Genomic DNA, 13,695 nt, shown 5'->3' with positions numbered 1-13,695 from the left:
TACAAATAGCTGGTTCCAACTTCTGGATTCATCTAGTAGGAGTCTTGACTCAGACAGGCCTCCTGCAAAGTTTGTTGGGGTTGGTGTGTTGCAACTTCTTTTCCTGCTTTCTAGTTGTTGTCATGCTTATGTCCTGCGTTCTTCTCCCCACAGATTGTGACTCCTACTGCAAGCCAGCCAAGGGCAATTACAAAATCAACATGAAAAAGTACTGCAAGAAAGACTATGGTAAGAAGTGCCTCCTTTTTCTTCAGAGTCCAGGATTCTCATCCTGGATTTCCTTCTCTCTGAGGTGTGTGTGTGTGTGTGTGTGTGTGTGTCTGGCCTAATCCTGTAAGGAAGGCAGGAAGGAAACATTCTGGTGTTGCTTACAGAAACTGCCTCTCCGTTAACCCTTATTACATTCTTCGCAGGACTAGACTTCTTGTCTCAGGAACGTCTCTGGAGGTTTTTCCCCTCCTTTGCTAGCACTTTGCTTGTGTGGAGTGACCATTGAAAAAGGTGACTTATGACCGTTTTTCACACTTAACGACTGTTGCAGCATCCCCACAGTCATGAGAAGCCAGGCGAGGAGATGCGTGCCTCGATGTGAGTGATGTTGAGTTGGCCACGCCCAACCAATAACATGACCGCCAAGCCACGCCCACCCAGTCACATGACCACCAAGCCACACCCACCCCCTAAGCCACGCCCACAGAAGCGGTTGTTAAAAATGTTGAATCCCACCCCTATCGGTAGTAGGGAGTTCAATATGACTCAAGATCATCTAAATTAACATTGACTGGGGTGATACCTAATGAAGCTTAAATTCAATTTCCCCACAGTTCTCGTGCTTGTTATACTGCCCTCCCAAGAAACAGGCCAACTCCATGCTCACCCATCTCACCTCTTTTCCCCAGTTTGTCAAATGAACTAGAAAGAAAAAGAGAGAGAGAGAGAGAGAAAAAAAAATCCATCTCAAATCTCCAAAAACATTGTGCTCCCTTTTTCCTTTCTCCACCCCGAAAGTCTTCTCTGTCTGCCAAATATGTTAAAAAGCACATTTTTCGCAAGGTGTGTGGGGTGGAGAGAGAGATTTTGAATAGGACGGGAGGTCTGCAGAGTTGGGGCACAGAGCATCCCCGCCTGTGGGTTGTTAATCACCCAGACATAAGCATAGTTGCTCTCTTGAGTTTAAAAAATAAAAAATAGAATGGCTAAAAAGGCCGAGGTTTTGATTGATCTTCTCCAGGAACTCTTTGGTTCCAAGAGAAAAGATGTTTTTGGCAAGGTGGAAAGGGAACGAGAATTCGTGATACTTATCCAAGGACTGAGAAGGGCCGGGTGGCAACTGCGGAGCTGAAAGAAGGGGGCGGGGAATCTTTTCTTCCACAAAGGCACAATTATCCTTGGAGATAATTGCAATCAGTTATTATTCATTCGTTTCGTTGACACGTCCCTTCGGTTGAGATTTCCCATATTCCAGGTTCTTTGGTGAGATAAAGCAAAGGTATAAAAATCCATGCTTGAAAAAAGAGAGACAAGGGACTGTTTAGAATGATGGGTGGGAGAGAAAGAGAGAGAAAGAGACAGACAGACAGAGAAACAGACAGAGAGACAGAGAGGGAAAGGGAGAGAGAGGGAGGGAGGGAGGGAGGGAGGGAGGGAGAGAGGGGGAGAGAGGGGAGGGAGAGGGAGGGAGAGAGAGAAAGAGAGAGAGGGAGGGAGGGAGAGACAGAAGGAAAGAGGGGGAGAAAGAGTGGGAGGGGGAGGGAGGGAGAGAGAAGGAGAGAAGGGGGAGAGAGAGGAAGGGAGAGAGTGGGAGGGAGAGGGACAGAAGGAGGGAGGGAAAGGTAGAGAGAGAGGGAGGGAGGGAGAGGGAGAGGGGCAGAGGGAGGGAGGGAAAGGTAGAGAGAGAGGGAGGGAGGGAGAAGGAGAGAGAGAGGGGAGGGAGGGAGGGAGGGAGAAGGAAGGAAAGAGAGGGAAAGAGAGAAAGAGGGAGGGAGGGAGAGGGAGAAGGAGAGAGAGGGGGAGAGAGAGAGAGGGAGAGGGGGTAGGGAGAGGGACAGAGGGAGAGGGAGGGAAAGGTAGAGAGAGAGAAAGAGTGGGGAGGGAGCAGGAGAAAGGGAGGGAGAGAGAGGGAAAGAGAGGGAGAGAGAGATGCAATATAATATCTTGAGAATTTGCTGAGCTTAGTACAGGTAGTCCATGACTTTCCAGCCATTCATTTAGTGACTGTTCCAAGGTACAACGGCGGGAGAAAAATGGCTTTTTCACACTTATGACTGTTGTAGCATCCTCATGATCAAAATTCAGATACTTGGCAACTGACTCCTCTTTATGACGGTCGCAGTGTCTCTCGGGGTCACGTGATCTCCTTTGATGACCTTCTGACCAGCAAGGTTCATAGGGAAGCCAGTTTCACTTAACAACCGTGTGACTAACTTAACTGCGGTGATTCGCTTAACAACTGTGGCAGGAAAGGTTTGCAGAACGGGACAAAATTCACAAATGCTTCATTCAGAAAGGAAACCGGCGCTTCGCTTAGCAACAGATATCTGGGGTTCCATTGTAAGTCGGGAACTATCTGTCATTCTTTTGCACAAAGCCTGGCCTGTTTCTCCTACCTAAAAATCTCACACACTGTTCTGACCCAAACCTTGTTCCAAGGAAACAAATAATGAAAGAGAGGTAACAGCAAAACCTTTTGATGATTCTTTACGAATTCCGTTCCTTCCTGGTTAAAAGGCTGTTTCAAACTAATTGTCTCTGATAAGAACGAACCTTGCCAAGGTTGTTCAAGGCTGCCAAGAACACTAGATAAAGTTGCCAAGAAATATTTCAAACACAAGGAGTCTCCAAACACCAACCAAGATATTCCGAACATCCATAAGGCTTGAAGTGCAAGAACTTCTTTGCTTCCTGCAAAGAACTCCGGTTTCTCAGCTGGCTTTTATCTCTTAAGGGAGGGGCTATCACCTTGCAGCCTTACTCCCGAGTCACCTGTGTTGCTGCAGCTGCTCTTTCCTTCGAGCAGCCCTGCACGCACGGTGGCCTGCGGTGGGGATAGTGGGGAGGAACATGGCCAGTTCTGGAGTCTGGGGAGGGCTTGGATGAGGGATCTCCATCCAACACAGAGATGGAGCCAGGGCCATCTGGGAGTTATGTGCTGACTCTGGAGCCTCCAGAATCTGATATCAGCGAGGAAGAGGAACAGGGGGAGCCTGCTTCCAGTGCGCACTTGCGCAGAGTTGCTAGAAGGCAAGAACAGTAAGGACAAAAGGGGCGACTCGGGAGTAAGGCTTGGAGGTGATTGGCCCCTCCCATAAGACATAAAGGAGGAGCAAAGGGACATGAGCCTTTGCAGGAAGCAACTTTGTTCGTTCTGGTCGATTTAAAATCTGAAGCTCTGTGTTGACTTTGTGCTCCGTTTGGCCTTGTACAGCTATTTGGCAATTCAGTCATTGGCAGCATTTCAAGGGAAATAAAGGTGGGTGCTTATCAGCCTTATCCTGAAATGACTGTGGAAGACTTCGGTTGAACTATTCATAAACTGTTTGGGACTCATTACGGGTTGTGAATGCATACAATTCACAGCCGTTGAAATAATTGAAAAAAGGGTTTTGGGAACAGCGTTTGATTGTTACTGTCTCAGGAAGCCTTGGTCAGAAGAGGTGTGTTACTTGGAACCCTGATGCTTACATTTGTCTTGACTTCTCTTTCTCCCTTCAGTTGTCCAAGTCAACGTCTTAGACATGGAGACGGTAGCCAACTGGGCCAAATTCACCGTCAACATCCTCTCTGTCTACAAATGTCGGGACGAACGTGTGAAGCGGGGCGATAACTTCTTATGGATCCACATGAAAGACCTGGCTTGCAAATGCCCCAAGATCCAAATCAGCAAGAAGTACCTAGTTATGGGGATCAGTGAAAACCCCAGTGACCGGCCAGGACTAATGGCCGACAAGAACAGCTTGGTGATCCAATGGCGGGACGCCTGGACTCGGCGGCTCCGGAAACTACAGAGGCGGGAGAAAAGGGGGAAGTGTTTGAAACCGTGATTGGTTCGACCTCACGTCTGTCATATGCACACCTCCTTCCCCTTTTGCCTGTGGGTTGCCTGTGCACTCCGCTCCACGGACTCTTCCTAAAGATTCTGTACATATTACATAACCTATGAATGGGTGGATTCACCTCTGTATAGTGTATATTTTGACAAAGTTTCTTTTTTGGGGGGGGAGGGCGGTGAGGGTGGGCCAGATGGATGTGTCTTTGAGCACAGGGAGGTTTTCGGGGGGGGGGGTTGTTTGTTTGTTTTTATGTTTATTAAGAGTAACATGGTAAGGACAAACCTTTAACAAGGAGCAAAGTGAAGGAAAAGGTCTTCTGGACCAGTTCTTTAAGGGAATATGGAAGAAGAAAGCTCAGATCAACTCTGGGCCAGCATGACACCCTCCTCTCTCTCCCTCTCCCTCTCCCTCTCTCTCTCTCTCTCTCTCTCTCTCTCTCTGTGTGTGTGTGTCCCTCTGTCTCTCTGATTCTGAGATGGATGGATGGATGGATGGATGGACAGACAGATAGATACTCTATAGGCAGTCAGATTACTCCATCTTTCCGATTCTGAGATCTATCTATCTATCATCTATCTATTTATCTATTTATATCTAACTGTCTGTCTTGTCTATCATCTCTGTCTGCCTGTCCATCTATCTATATCTACGATGGATGGATGGATGGATGGATGGATGGATGAATGGACGGATGGATGGATGAATGGACAGACAGATACTGTATTGGCAGACAATTACTCCATCTCTCTGATTCTGAGATCAATCGATCTATCTATCATCATCTATCTATCATCTATCTATCATCTATCTATTTATAACTAACTATATCTATGTCTGTATGTCTATCTATCTATGTCTGTCTGTGCCTGTCTTATCATCTATATCTATCTACTATCTATCTATCTATCTATCTATCTATCTATCTATCTATCTATCATAAACCTCATCTATATCTACCTACCTACCTACCTTTTATCATATCCATCCATCCATCTATCTACCTTTTATTACATCCATCTGTCTGTCTATCTATCTATCTATCTATCTATCTATCTATCTATCTATCTATCTATCTATCTATCTATCTATCTATCTACCTACCTACCTACCTACCTACCTTTTATCATATCCATCCATCCATCTATCTACCTTTTATTACATCCATCTGTCTATCTATCTATCTATCTATCTATCTATCTATCTATCTATCTACCTACCTACCTTTTATCATATCCATCCATCCATCCATCTATCTAATTTCCCTTCTCACCCTTATGTGTGTTCTGTGTCTTTCTCAATCTCAGGTCCTCTGCCAGAGACCTGGAAGGTGGAGGATTCTGCAACTAAGAACTATCTTAGTTCTTCCTTATTCTGCACTTTTCTGGACAGAGCTCTGATGTTGCTCCTGGGATCTGTTGGAGCCCCTCTCCCAGCTAAGGAGTCTCAGACCCTAGTGCTCCTACCATCCCTGGGACTTCTTTGGCTTTGACTTGCCACATTCACTCTAGTTTCTCCTTCAATGCCTACTTCTTCCGTTTCTCACATTCCTTCTTCTCAACGTTGCTGTCTGCTATGTTGATCACCGCCACTGTCTGCTGGTCTACTTCTGGTCCTTGTTTATTGCTATATATCTCCCCATCTCTCTGATTCTTCCGAATTCCAGGGATGTATTCAAGCACAGATGGACAACTCTATGGCTAACCTAGAAAAATGGATGACGTTTTGTGGTGGCCAACTCTTAACAGGAGCTGTGACAAAATGGTACTCCCTTCGCCTTCTGCTTCTCCTGTTCTAAATTATGCCCTAAAATGAAGGATGCTTCTGCTAATCAGGACCGGATTCTGCTTGGCAAGGCCAAGATTTAGCTCTGGTTCTCCAAACAGCTTCAGTCTCACTCCTCTTTACTTCCAAACGGATGTGTTTGGCACCAGGTTGCAACGGGTACAACATGGTGTGCTAGTAAAAAGACTCTCTGGCAAACTTTAGTTGGTGACAGCCCTCACACACACACACACACACACACACACACACACACACACACACACATGTTACCCATCAACAGAAGAAACAGTTTGGGGGCACCTTAAAACAGATCTGCTGTGGCGCCAGCAGCTCACCTCGTGATGCTGTTTGAAGCACGACTGTGGATCGTCTCTGCTGGGGATGGAGGACAAGGCAGTTCTACCGATGAACGCATCTTATCAAGCTTTCTGTAGCAGAACTTCTCCAAAAGTTTCTGGGAGGGAAGGGAGAAGTTGAGTATCTTCTTCACTTCATGAAAAGCAAAAGTAGGAATCCCAGAACTGCGGTGTTCTTAGCTTGCTAGCTCTTGAGCTTTCTTTCATGATCTCAATTTTTCTCAACCTGGGCAGCCTCTATGATGGGTGGACTTCAACTCCCAGGAATCCCCAGTTAGCCGAGTCCACAGATTACCAAGTTACCAAGGCTGAGAAACACTGAGCTAAATCAAGGAAGTATCACTTTTTTTCGGAGCTGAGAGCCATAATGGACTCTGGAATGGTGAGGCAGAGTGGGTGGACCTCAAGCTCCCAAATGAGCAGAGCCCACCCAAAACTAAACATGATTTCATTGACATGTAGTGAACATTCATTAAATACAGTGAATACAGTACGATTCTTTCGTTGTTATTTTTTTTCAATGGCTTACCCTTCTCTTAAATACTGCAATTTGGTTGATGATAGCTTTTTGGATACAGCTTGTAGGATACAGATGTGCAGGCATCCCCAAAAAATCACAATGACCTTCACAACTGCAAGTACACCTTGTTTCGGGCAGACAATGTGATGACAAAACCTTCAATAAGAATCCGAATGGAATAAGACTAAAAGAACTTTAGAAGGACACTTCACACCTGCTGCACTGGGCAAACACCCAACCTTGTCAACCTTCCCATCCACAGCAAACCAGCTGATTCAACAAAGTGTTTTATCGTGGGGAAGTAGATCCTACTCTCAAATTTCTGCAGAACCCCTTCCACTTCAAAGAATTGACTTTGGCATAACCTTACTGAGTGCCAAATATAAAGAATGGCCTTGAAGTGCATTTTAAGGGTATGGAGAACATAGATAGAATAATAGGGTTGGAAGGGAACTTGGAAGTCCTTTAGTGTAATTCCCTGCCCATGGCAGGAGATCCCGTATCATTCAGGACTTTCTTTGGCTTGACAGGATGGATACATGTGATCATAGAAAGAATAACAGAATAACGTAACATACGGTTGGGAGGGACCTTGGAAGTCTTCCAATTCCAACCCCAACTTCCCTCAAGCAGGAAATCCTATACCATTTCTGGCAAATGGCTGTCCAGTCTCTTCTTGAAAACCTCCAGTGATGGAGCAGCCAGAACTTCTAGAGGCAAACTGTTCCCCTGATCAGTTCTTCTCCCTGTCAGGACATTTCTCCTTAGTTCTAGGTTGAGAGTTAAGAGAGTTAAGCACATGTTTGCTAGAAATTCAGAAGACAGAAAATATATAGAAATGACATCCAGTTAAGCACATGTTTGCTAGAAATTCAGAAGACAGAAAATATATAGAAATGACCTCCACTTTTATTTTAGTTTTTCATTTTCCCTTTGGCAGTGAAAATAGTGATGGCCGTGCTGTTCTTCTAGCTTCTCAGCTTGAGGTCTTCATTGCAGCCACAAATTGAAGAAAGAAAGGAGGTCTGGTTGAGACCCATCCAGGATTGGCCTGACATTGTCCCATAAGGTGTGAAATTTCCCGTCTTCCCTGTGCTTCCCTGACTACAGCTGGCAAATTCTGTCCTCCTAAACCACAAATCCTTTGTGAGAAAACCCGTGCTCTGTTTATACGGTATTCAAGGGATTAAAATAAACTATTTATTCCTTCATCCCGGACAAATCACATTATCCAGAAACTCCAAGGAGCAGAGATTTTGTTTTCAAAATAAACACTGGGCAGTTCTTTCCCTCCAGCAGGAACCCGCGCAGTGTGGAATAAATGCTTCGGACTACACCAGGAGCACAGAATGTACGGAGTGGAACCAACACTCATATTCTATTCAGAAGTCCAAGATAAATGGAAGGATTTTGTATACCCTTCCTTCCTTAACCATCGCCGCTCTTCTTTTGCTGTTCTTCCATGATCTCATTTCTTTCCCCTTCAAATGGCTAGTGATTTCCAAGGCCCCTGACGCCGATGGAAACCATGTTCCCCAGTTCAACTCTTCCAGAAAATGAGATGCCTTCCAGAAGGATTCCCACCAACCACTTGACCCTTTGATCAGATTAAAAGTTATCCTTTCAGTGAGATCATTCTTCCCATCATAAATGGGAGACGGGGCCGTCCTGTTATTTGAGTACACCGAAGCAACAATCCAAGTACATATGTGGGGATGGGCTAGGAGTTGTTGGAGTGCAAAACTGTATGAATTATGAAGCCTGTTGCCCTTAGCTCAACAGAAAACAAAGTCCAGTTAAACAAAGGTGAAGAAAGCTTTTAGTGCTAATCAAGTTGTACTCTACGTACAATGAAGGGATTGTATTCCTGATCTTGCCTTTCCAAGAAAGTAATGATAGGTTGGCCATGGAGATGGATTTTTGTATCTTTGAGGCTTAAAAACATAGTGTGTGTTTCCTAGGAGTACTAGATCCAGGCTGCAACAATTGAGATCCTTGTTATGGGACAACAGAGACAGTTTTCTACATTTTCACCCTAGCTTTAGGTGATTCACTCAAATTTTCCAGCTCATTTGATAGTTTTTAAACCAATATCAATAGGGGAGAGGGAGGAGCAGGAGGAGAAGAGGAGGAAGAGGGGAGGGGGAGGAGGAGGAGGCGAAAGAAAAAGAAGAGGAAGAGGAAGAGGAAGAGGAAGAGGAAGAGGAAGAAGAAGAAGAAGAAGAAGAAGAAGAAGAAGAAGAAGAAGAAGAAGAAGAAGAAGAAGAAGAAGAAGAAGAAGAAGAAGAAGAAGAAGAAGAAGAAGAAGAAGAAGAAGAAGAAGAAAATTATTCATTCAAGTGTGCAAAAATAATTCAGTAGTCAGATGTATATCATACATTTCATGTCTTGGGAAGACTGATTTAGTTTTCCACTTTTCATCATCTTTATGTGAGAAATATATTAAGTGGCAAAAGAACAGATTTTTTTTAAAAAAAAAACAACAATAACAATATTTGTTGAAATAGAGCCAGAATAAAACTTTTCTTTTTAGCCTAGAAATCTGGTGGTCTCCAGAGAGGTGGATTTAGGATGCGTCTTTCCTAGCTAGTTTTGAAAGCCTGTCTCCCTTGTTTGAATGCACCAATAGGAAGCATGAGGAGAGGACCACAGGTGAAGATGCTCTTGCACAAAAGATAGGAAAAAAAATCTCATTAAATGTTTTGAAGAAATCTTTTTGAACATCTGGAGTTACTCTTCTCCAACTCAGAACATCCCCGGAGAAGTGACATGTCGAGAAGTGACATCTATTTAGAGAACCGCAATTTGTCCCGATTTAAGAATTTCATTCTTGCTGCTCTTTTCGTTGCTCTTTCGTAATTGTTTCATTGGATCGTTTCCTGCTACATTGTTCTCCAGATTCAGGCCTGCGTAAACTCATTTCACAATTCTATTAAAAAGCAGACAATCCTCTCTTTATTTTGCTCGATATACCAACCTCAGAGGGGTTGGTAATGGGTACATAATTAAGCCTGTTGGGGACAATTCACTTTTTATTTTTTAAAAGGAAGTTCCTACTTTATAGAGCTGTAAACTAAAGCTCGCAACAAGTGTTGGCTACGATTCGTGGCTGGAAAACTATCCGATGTCAAACAAGGATTGGAGAAGTTTCAGTTTGCGAGATATATGCAGCCTGTCTGCGGAGCTTAATTAACTTGTGCTCCTATGTTGTCCAACACAACAAAATAAGATATAACAATGAAAGAAGAAAAAAACTGTTTGCAGATGTGCTTTTTTTTCCCCCTTCTCATTTCCTAAATCTGCACGCTGAGGGTTGTTCAGCAGCTTCTGAAATATAAATCTAAAGCAGAATTGTCAGAGAAATAAAAACCAAAGTAACTGATGATTGTAAATAATTGTTGGTTAAAAAGCAAAAACAAAAAAGATTTACACACATTGGGGCTTCAAAAAGGGGTGGGCAGGTGCAGGTAAGTTCTTGATTTATGACCACAAATGAACCTAAAGTTTTTGTTGCTAAGTGAAACCTTTGTTAACTTAATTTTCTCCCATTCTTACAACCTTTCGTGCCACCGTTGTGAAGTGAATCACTGCAGTTGTTAAGTGAGTCGCCCGTTCATTAAGTGAATCTGGCTTTCCCATTGACTCGGCTTGTCAGAAGGTAGCAAAAGGGGATCACTGACCCCAGGATGCTGCAACCGTCATAAATATGAGTCAGTTTGCCAAGCATCTGAATTTTGATCACGCGAAAACGGCAGTGCTTCACTTAACCACTAAGATCACAAAAAGGAGCAAGACGGATTTAACAATGGTCTTATTTAGCAACAGAAATGTGGTGTTGTTGTAAGCCAAGGATTACCTGTCCATGAAAACCAAGGTTCATTCTGACTTACTTCATCTCTTCTGCAAATGCAGCTGGCCAGGCCTTTCCCTGATCTGGCTAGTGAGTTGGGTGAATAGATTAATAGATTGACAGAGTTGGAAGGAATCTTGCAGGTCATCTAGTCCAGCCCCCCATCCAAGCAATAGACCCTACACCATTTCTGACAGAGAGCAGTCCAATCTCTTCTTGAAAGCCTCAAGGGATGACGCTCCCACAACTTCTGGAGGCAACTTCTGTTCCATGGGCTGATTGTTCCTACCGTCAGAAAGTTTCTCCTTATTTCCAGATTGAATTTCTCCTTGATATGTTTCCATCTATTATTCCTTGTCTGGCCTTCGGGTACCTTAGAAAATAGCAGGACCCCTTTCTCCTCTCTGTGACAGCCTCTCAAATATTACAAGACTGCTCTCCTGTCTCCCCTGGTCCTTCTCTTCCCTAGACTAGCCAGGCCCGGTTCCTGCAACCGTTCTTCTTGCTATTTGCCCTCACTTTTTCCTTCTCTCTCAACATTGTGACAGCCCATATTGGTACCCAGCTAAATCTCCAAAGAGGACCAGATTCCAGGCTGTTTCCCTCAACCCAGCCAGTATCTTAGAGTCTTTTCTGGTACCATCAAACATGGCTGAATCACATCTGGGCCGAAATATTGTTCCTGAGGGCCCCATTCCATTTGCCTCAGCTGGAGTGTGTGATTTACATCAGTGGCGGATCTGGCCCAGGGAGTGGAAAGGATGCCGGGTCTGGAAGAAAGATGACCCAGCTGTAAACTCTACAGCACAGCAGAGGCCATGACGTCCTTCCTCCAGTAGACACGCTCCATCACCTTCCCACCCCAGCGTGACAGCAGCCAGGGCGGGTGAGGCGGGGGTTGACCGGGGAGGGGACTGAGCCACAGGAGGGGTCATCCTTCATGAGCTGGACACGCTTCAGCCATCAACGTGTTGGACAGCTCAGCGGCCTTGGCGAACCTCTTGCACATGCCATCTGCCCCCAAATCTATCAATCATATTGCACAACCGCATGCAGGGACACCCTGCCGGTAAATGAAACAGTGTAGTTAGCTCTCTCGCTCTGGCTCTTTTTCTCTCTCTCCTCTCTTTCTCTCTCTCTCTCCCTCCCTCCCTCTCTTTCTCTCTCCCTCTCTCTCTTTCTCTCTCTCCTCCCTCCCTCCCCTCTCTTTCTCTCTGTCTCCTCTCTTTCTCTCTCTCCTCCCTCCCTCCCCTCTCTTTCTCTCTGTCTCCTCTCTTTCTCTCTCTCTCTCCCTCCCTCCCTCTCTTTTTCTCTCCCTCTCTCTCTTTCTCTCTCTCCTCCCTCCCTCCCCTCTCTTTCTCTCTGTCTCCTCTCTTTCTCTCTCTCTCTCTCCCTCCCCTCTCTTTCCCCTCTCTTTCTCTCTCTCTCCTCTATTTCTCTCCCTCCCTCCCCTCTCTCTTTCTCTCTGTCTCCTCTCTTTCTCTCTCTCTCTCTTTCTCTCTCTCCTCTTTCTCTCTCCTCCTCTTTTTCTCTCTCTCTCTCCTGTCTCTCTCTCTCCCTCCCTCTTTCACTCCTTGCCTGTCCATCAAGTTGAAGCTACATGTTGTTGGAGAAGTCAGGACCTTCTCAAGCTCCTGGAGATATGGCCTAGATCAGCAGCCCCAGGGGTGGGATTCAGCCGGTTTGAGTCCCCTACTCCCCGAGGCCAAATACAAACCTGATGCGTCCCTCAGTGAAATCCAGTTTGACGCCCCTGGGCTACAAGCTCACACATTTCCAAGTGCACATCTTGCCCTTTGCAATGCTTTCCCCACCACCAACAAACATACAATTGGCCCACGCCACCACATTGACTTCTAGAAAGGCAGTTGAGTCCTGGCTCTCTTCCCAAGTCCTTGGGTCGAGCTGTAGAAAATTCCCCAAATTCCTGAAATCTTTGGATCACATACAACAATCGCTGTGCGAAGATGTTCTTCACCAGAACACATTATATGTAAGAAATAATCTTTAAATACCAATCAAGGGGATTTGATGAGAATCATCTCTTCCAAATTCACCCCTATATTAGCAACTAAGGTCTTTGAAAGCTCCTTCTTTTGACCCCACACCCAGTCCAGGGGTCTATGAAATGGTTTGAGCGATTAGATACTAAATGTGATGGCAATTTCTCTCCAAGGAGAGAAGTCTGGGCACGTCTTTGTCTCCAAATGCCCTTGGAATGAGTTGGATATATCTCAAATTCTCGATTTCAACTTTTCAACTTTTTTCAAACCAAGAATGACACTGATGTCACCGCTTATTATGAGTAGTTGCTTCCTCTCGTGGCTCATCCTGCAGACACATCAAACACGAAGTTTTCATTACTTGAGGCTAAACTGCAGCTGTGTGTTTGTTGTTCCGTACATTGCAGGAACCCAGAGTTTGTTTTAGCAAGTGGTACGAATAAGACCGTCTGATAAAAGTGTATTATTAGTTGGAGAAATTGCACAGCATATGAACGGCACAACTGGGTTTGATTAAGCCCATTTAACATTTGAAGTAGTTCATGAATTCAGGAGACCTGTTAAATGTGCACACCCACCCCCAAAATCCCAGAGGAACTGGAAATGTTTAATGATTCTTTGCTCTTGTTCTGAAATGTGTGGAATATATTAAAACCTGCTAAAAATGCACCAGTCTGGACTGGGTCAGTGTCTTAATGGCTATTTTCTTTCCTTCAGAGTCTCTTTTTAAAACCTATTTTCCCTGCCTTGTTGCCAAGGAAAGTAAGCAAGCCGAGAAAACAAGCTATCTCACTGGGGAACAAATACCGGCCCAAATCAGAAAATGAAGAAAAGTAAATATTTGCTTCAAATATTCCTCCACATGAGCTCCCTTTAATGCTCAGCGCAAGTCAGTTTCCATATTTCCAAATTTGCGCTGGCTTCTTTTATTGCCATGTAACAAAAGAGGCTCCTTTCATGAGCATTATCGACCTTTCATGGCTGATGGTAATTAAACACTGGACCACCTCCATTCCTCCACCTGCTTGGATCAAAAAAAAAAAGTTTTTTTAAAAAAATTAGTCCTGGATTTTAAATGCAGCCAATGAAGTGGAAACAGTCTCAAGTTTTTGCAGCTGACTGGCTGGATCTGGTG

The 13,695-nt window shown here is 44.7% G+C and overlaps 1 protein-coding gene across 2 annotated transcripts in view; it reads left to right on the top strand.

The window, feature by feature from the left end:
- Positions 1-4,355, top strand: part of NTN3 (netrin 3) — a 108,935-nt gene extending 104,580 nt beyond the window's left edge. The window contains exons 6-7 of one of the 2 annotated variants that reach the window (XM_087912412.1): positions 154-228; positions 3,712-4,355. In XM_087912412.1, coding sequence (XP_087768538.1) covers positions 154-228; positions 3,712-4,040 — 404 coding nt within the window. In that variant the 3' untranslated portion in view covers positions 4,041-4,355. The remainder of the gene's footprint in view (positions 1-153; positions 229-3,711) is intronic. The other variant, XM_087912413.1, reaches the window with a different exon arrangement.
- The last annotated feature ends 9,340 nt before the right edge of the window (positions 4,356-13,695 follow it).

The sequence above is a fragment of the Pseudonaja textilis genome, chromosome 14, assembly GCF_049901715.1.
Source record: "Pseudonaja textilis isolate UNSWEBS1 chromosome 14, rPseTex1.2, whole genome shotgun sequence".
Taxonomy (NCBI): Eukaryota; Metazoa; Chordata; class Lepidosauria; order Squamata; family Elapidae; genus Pseudonaja; species Pseudonaja textilis.
The sequence above is the reverse complement of the archived record's forward strand: the minus strand, read 5'-3'. Positions and strand labels throughout refer to the sequence as shown.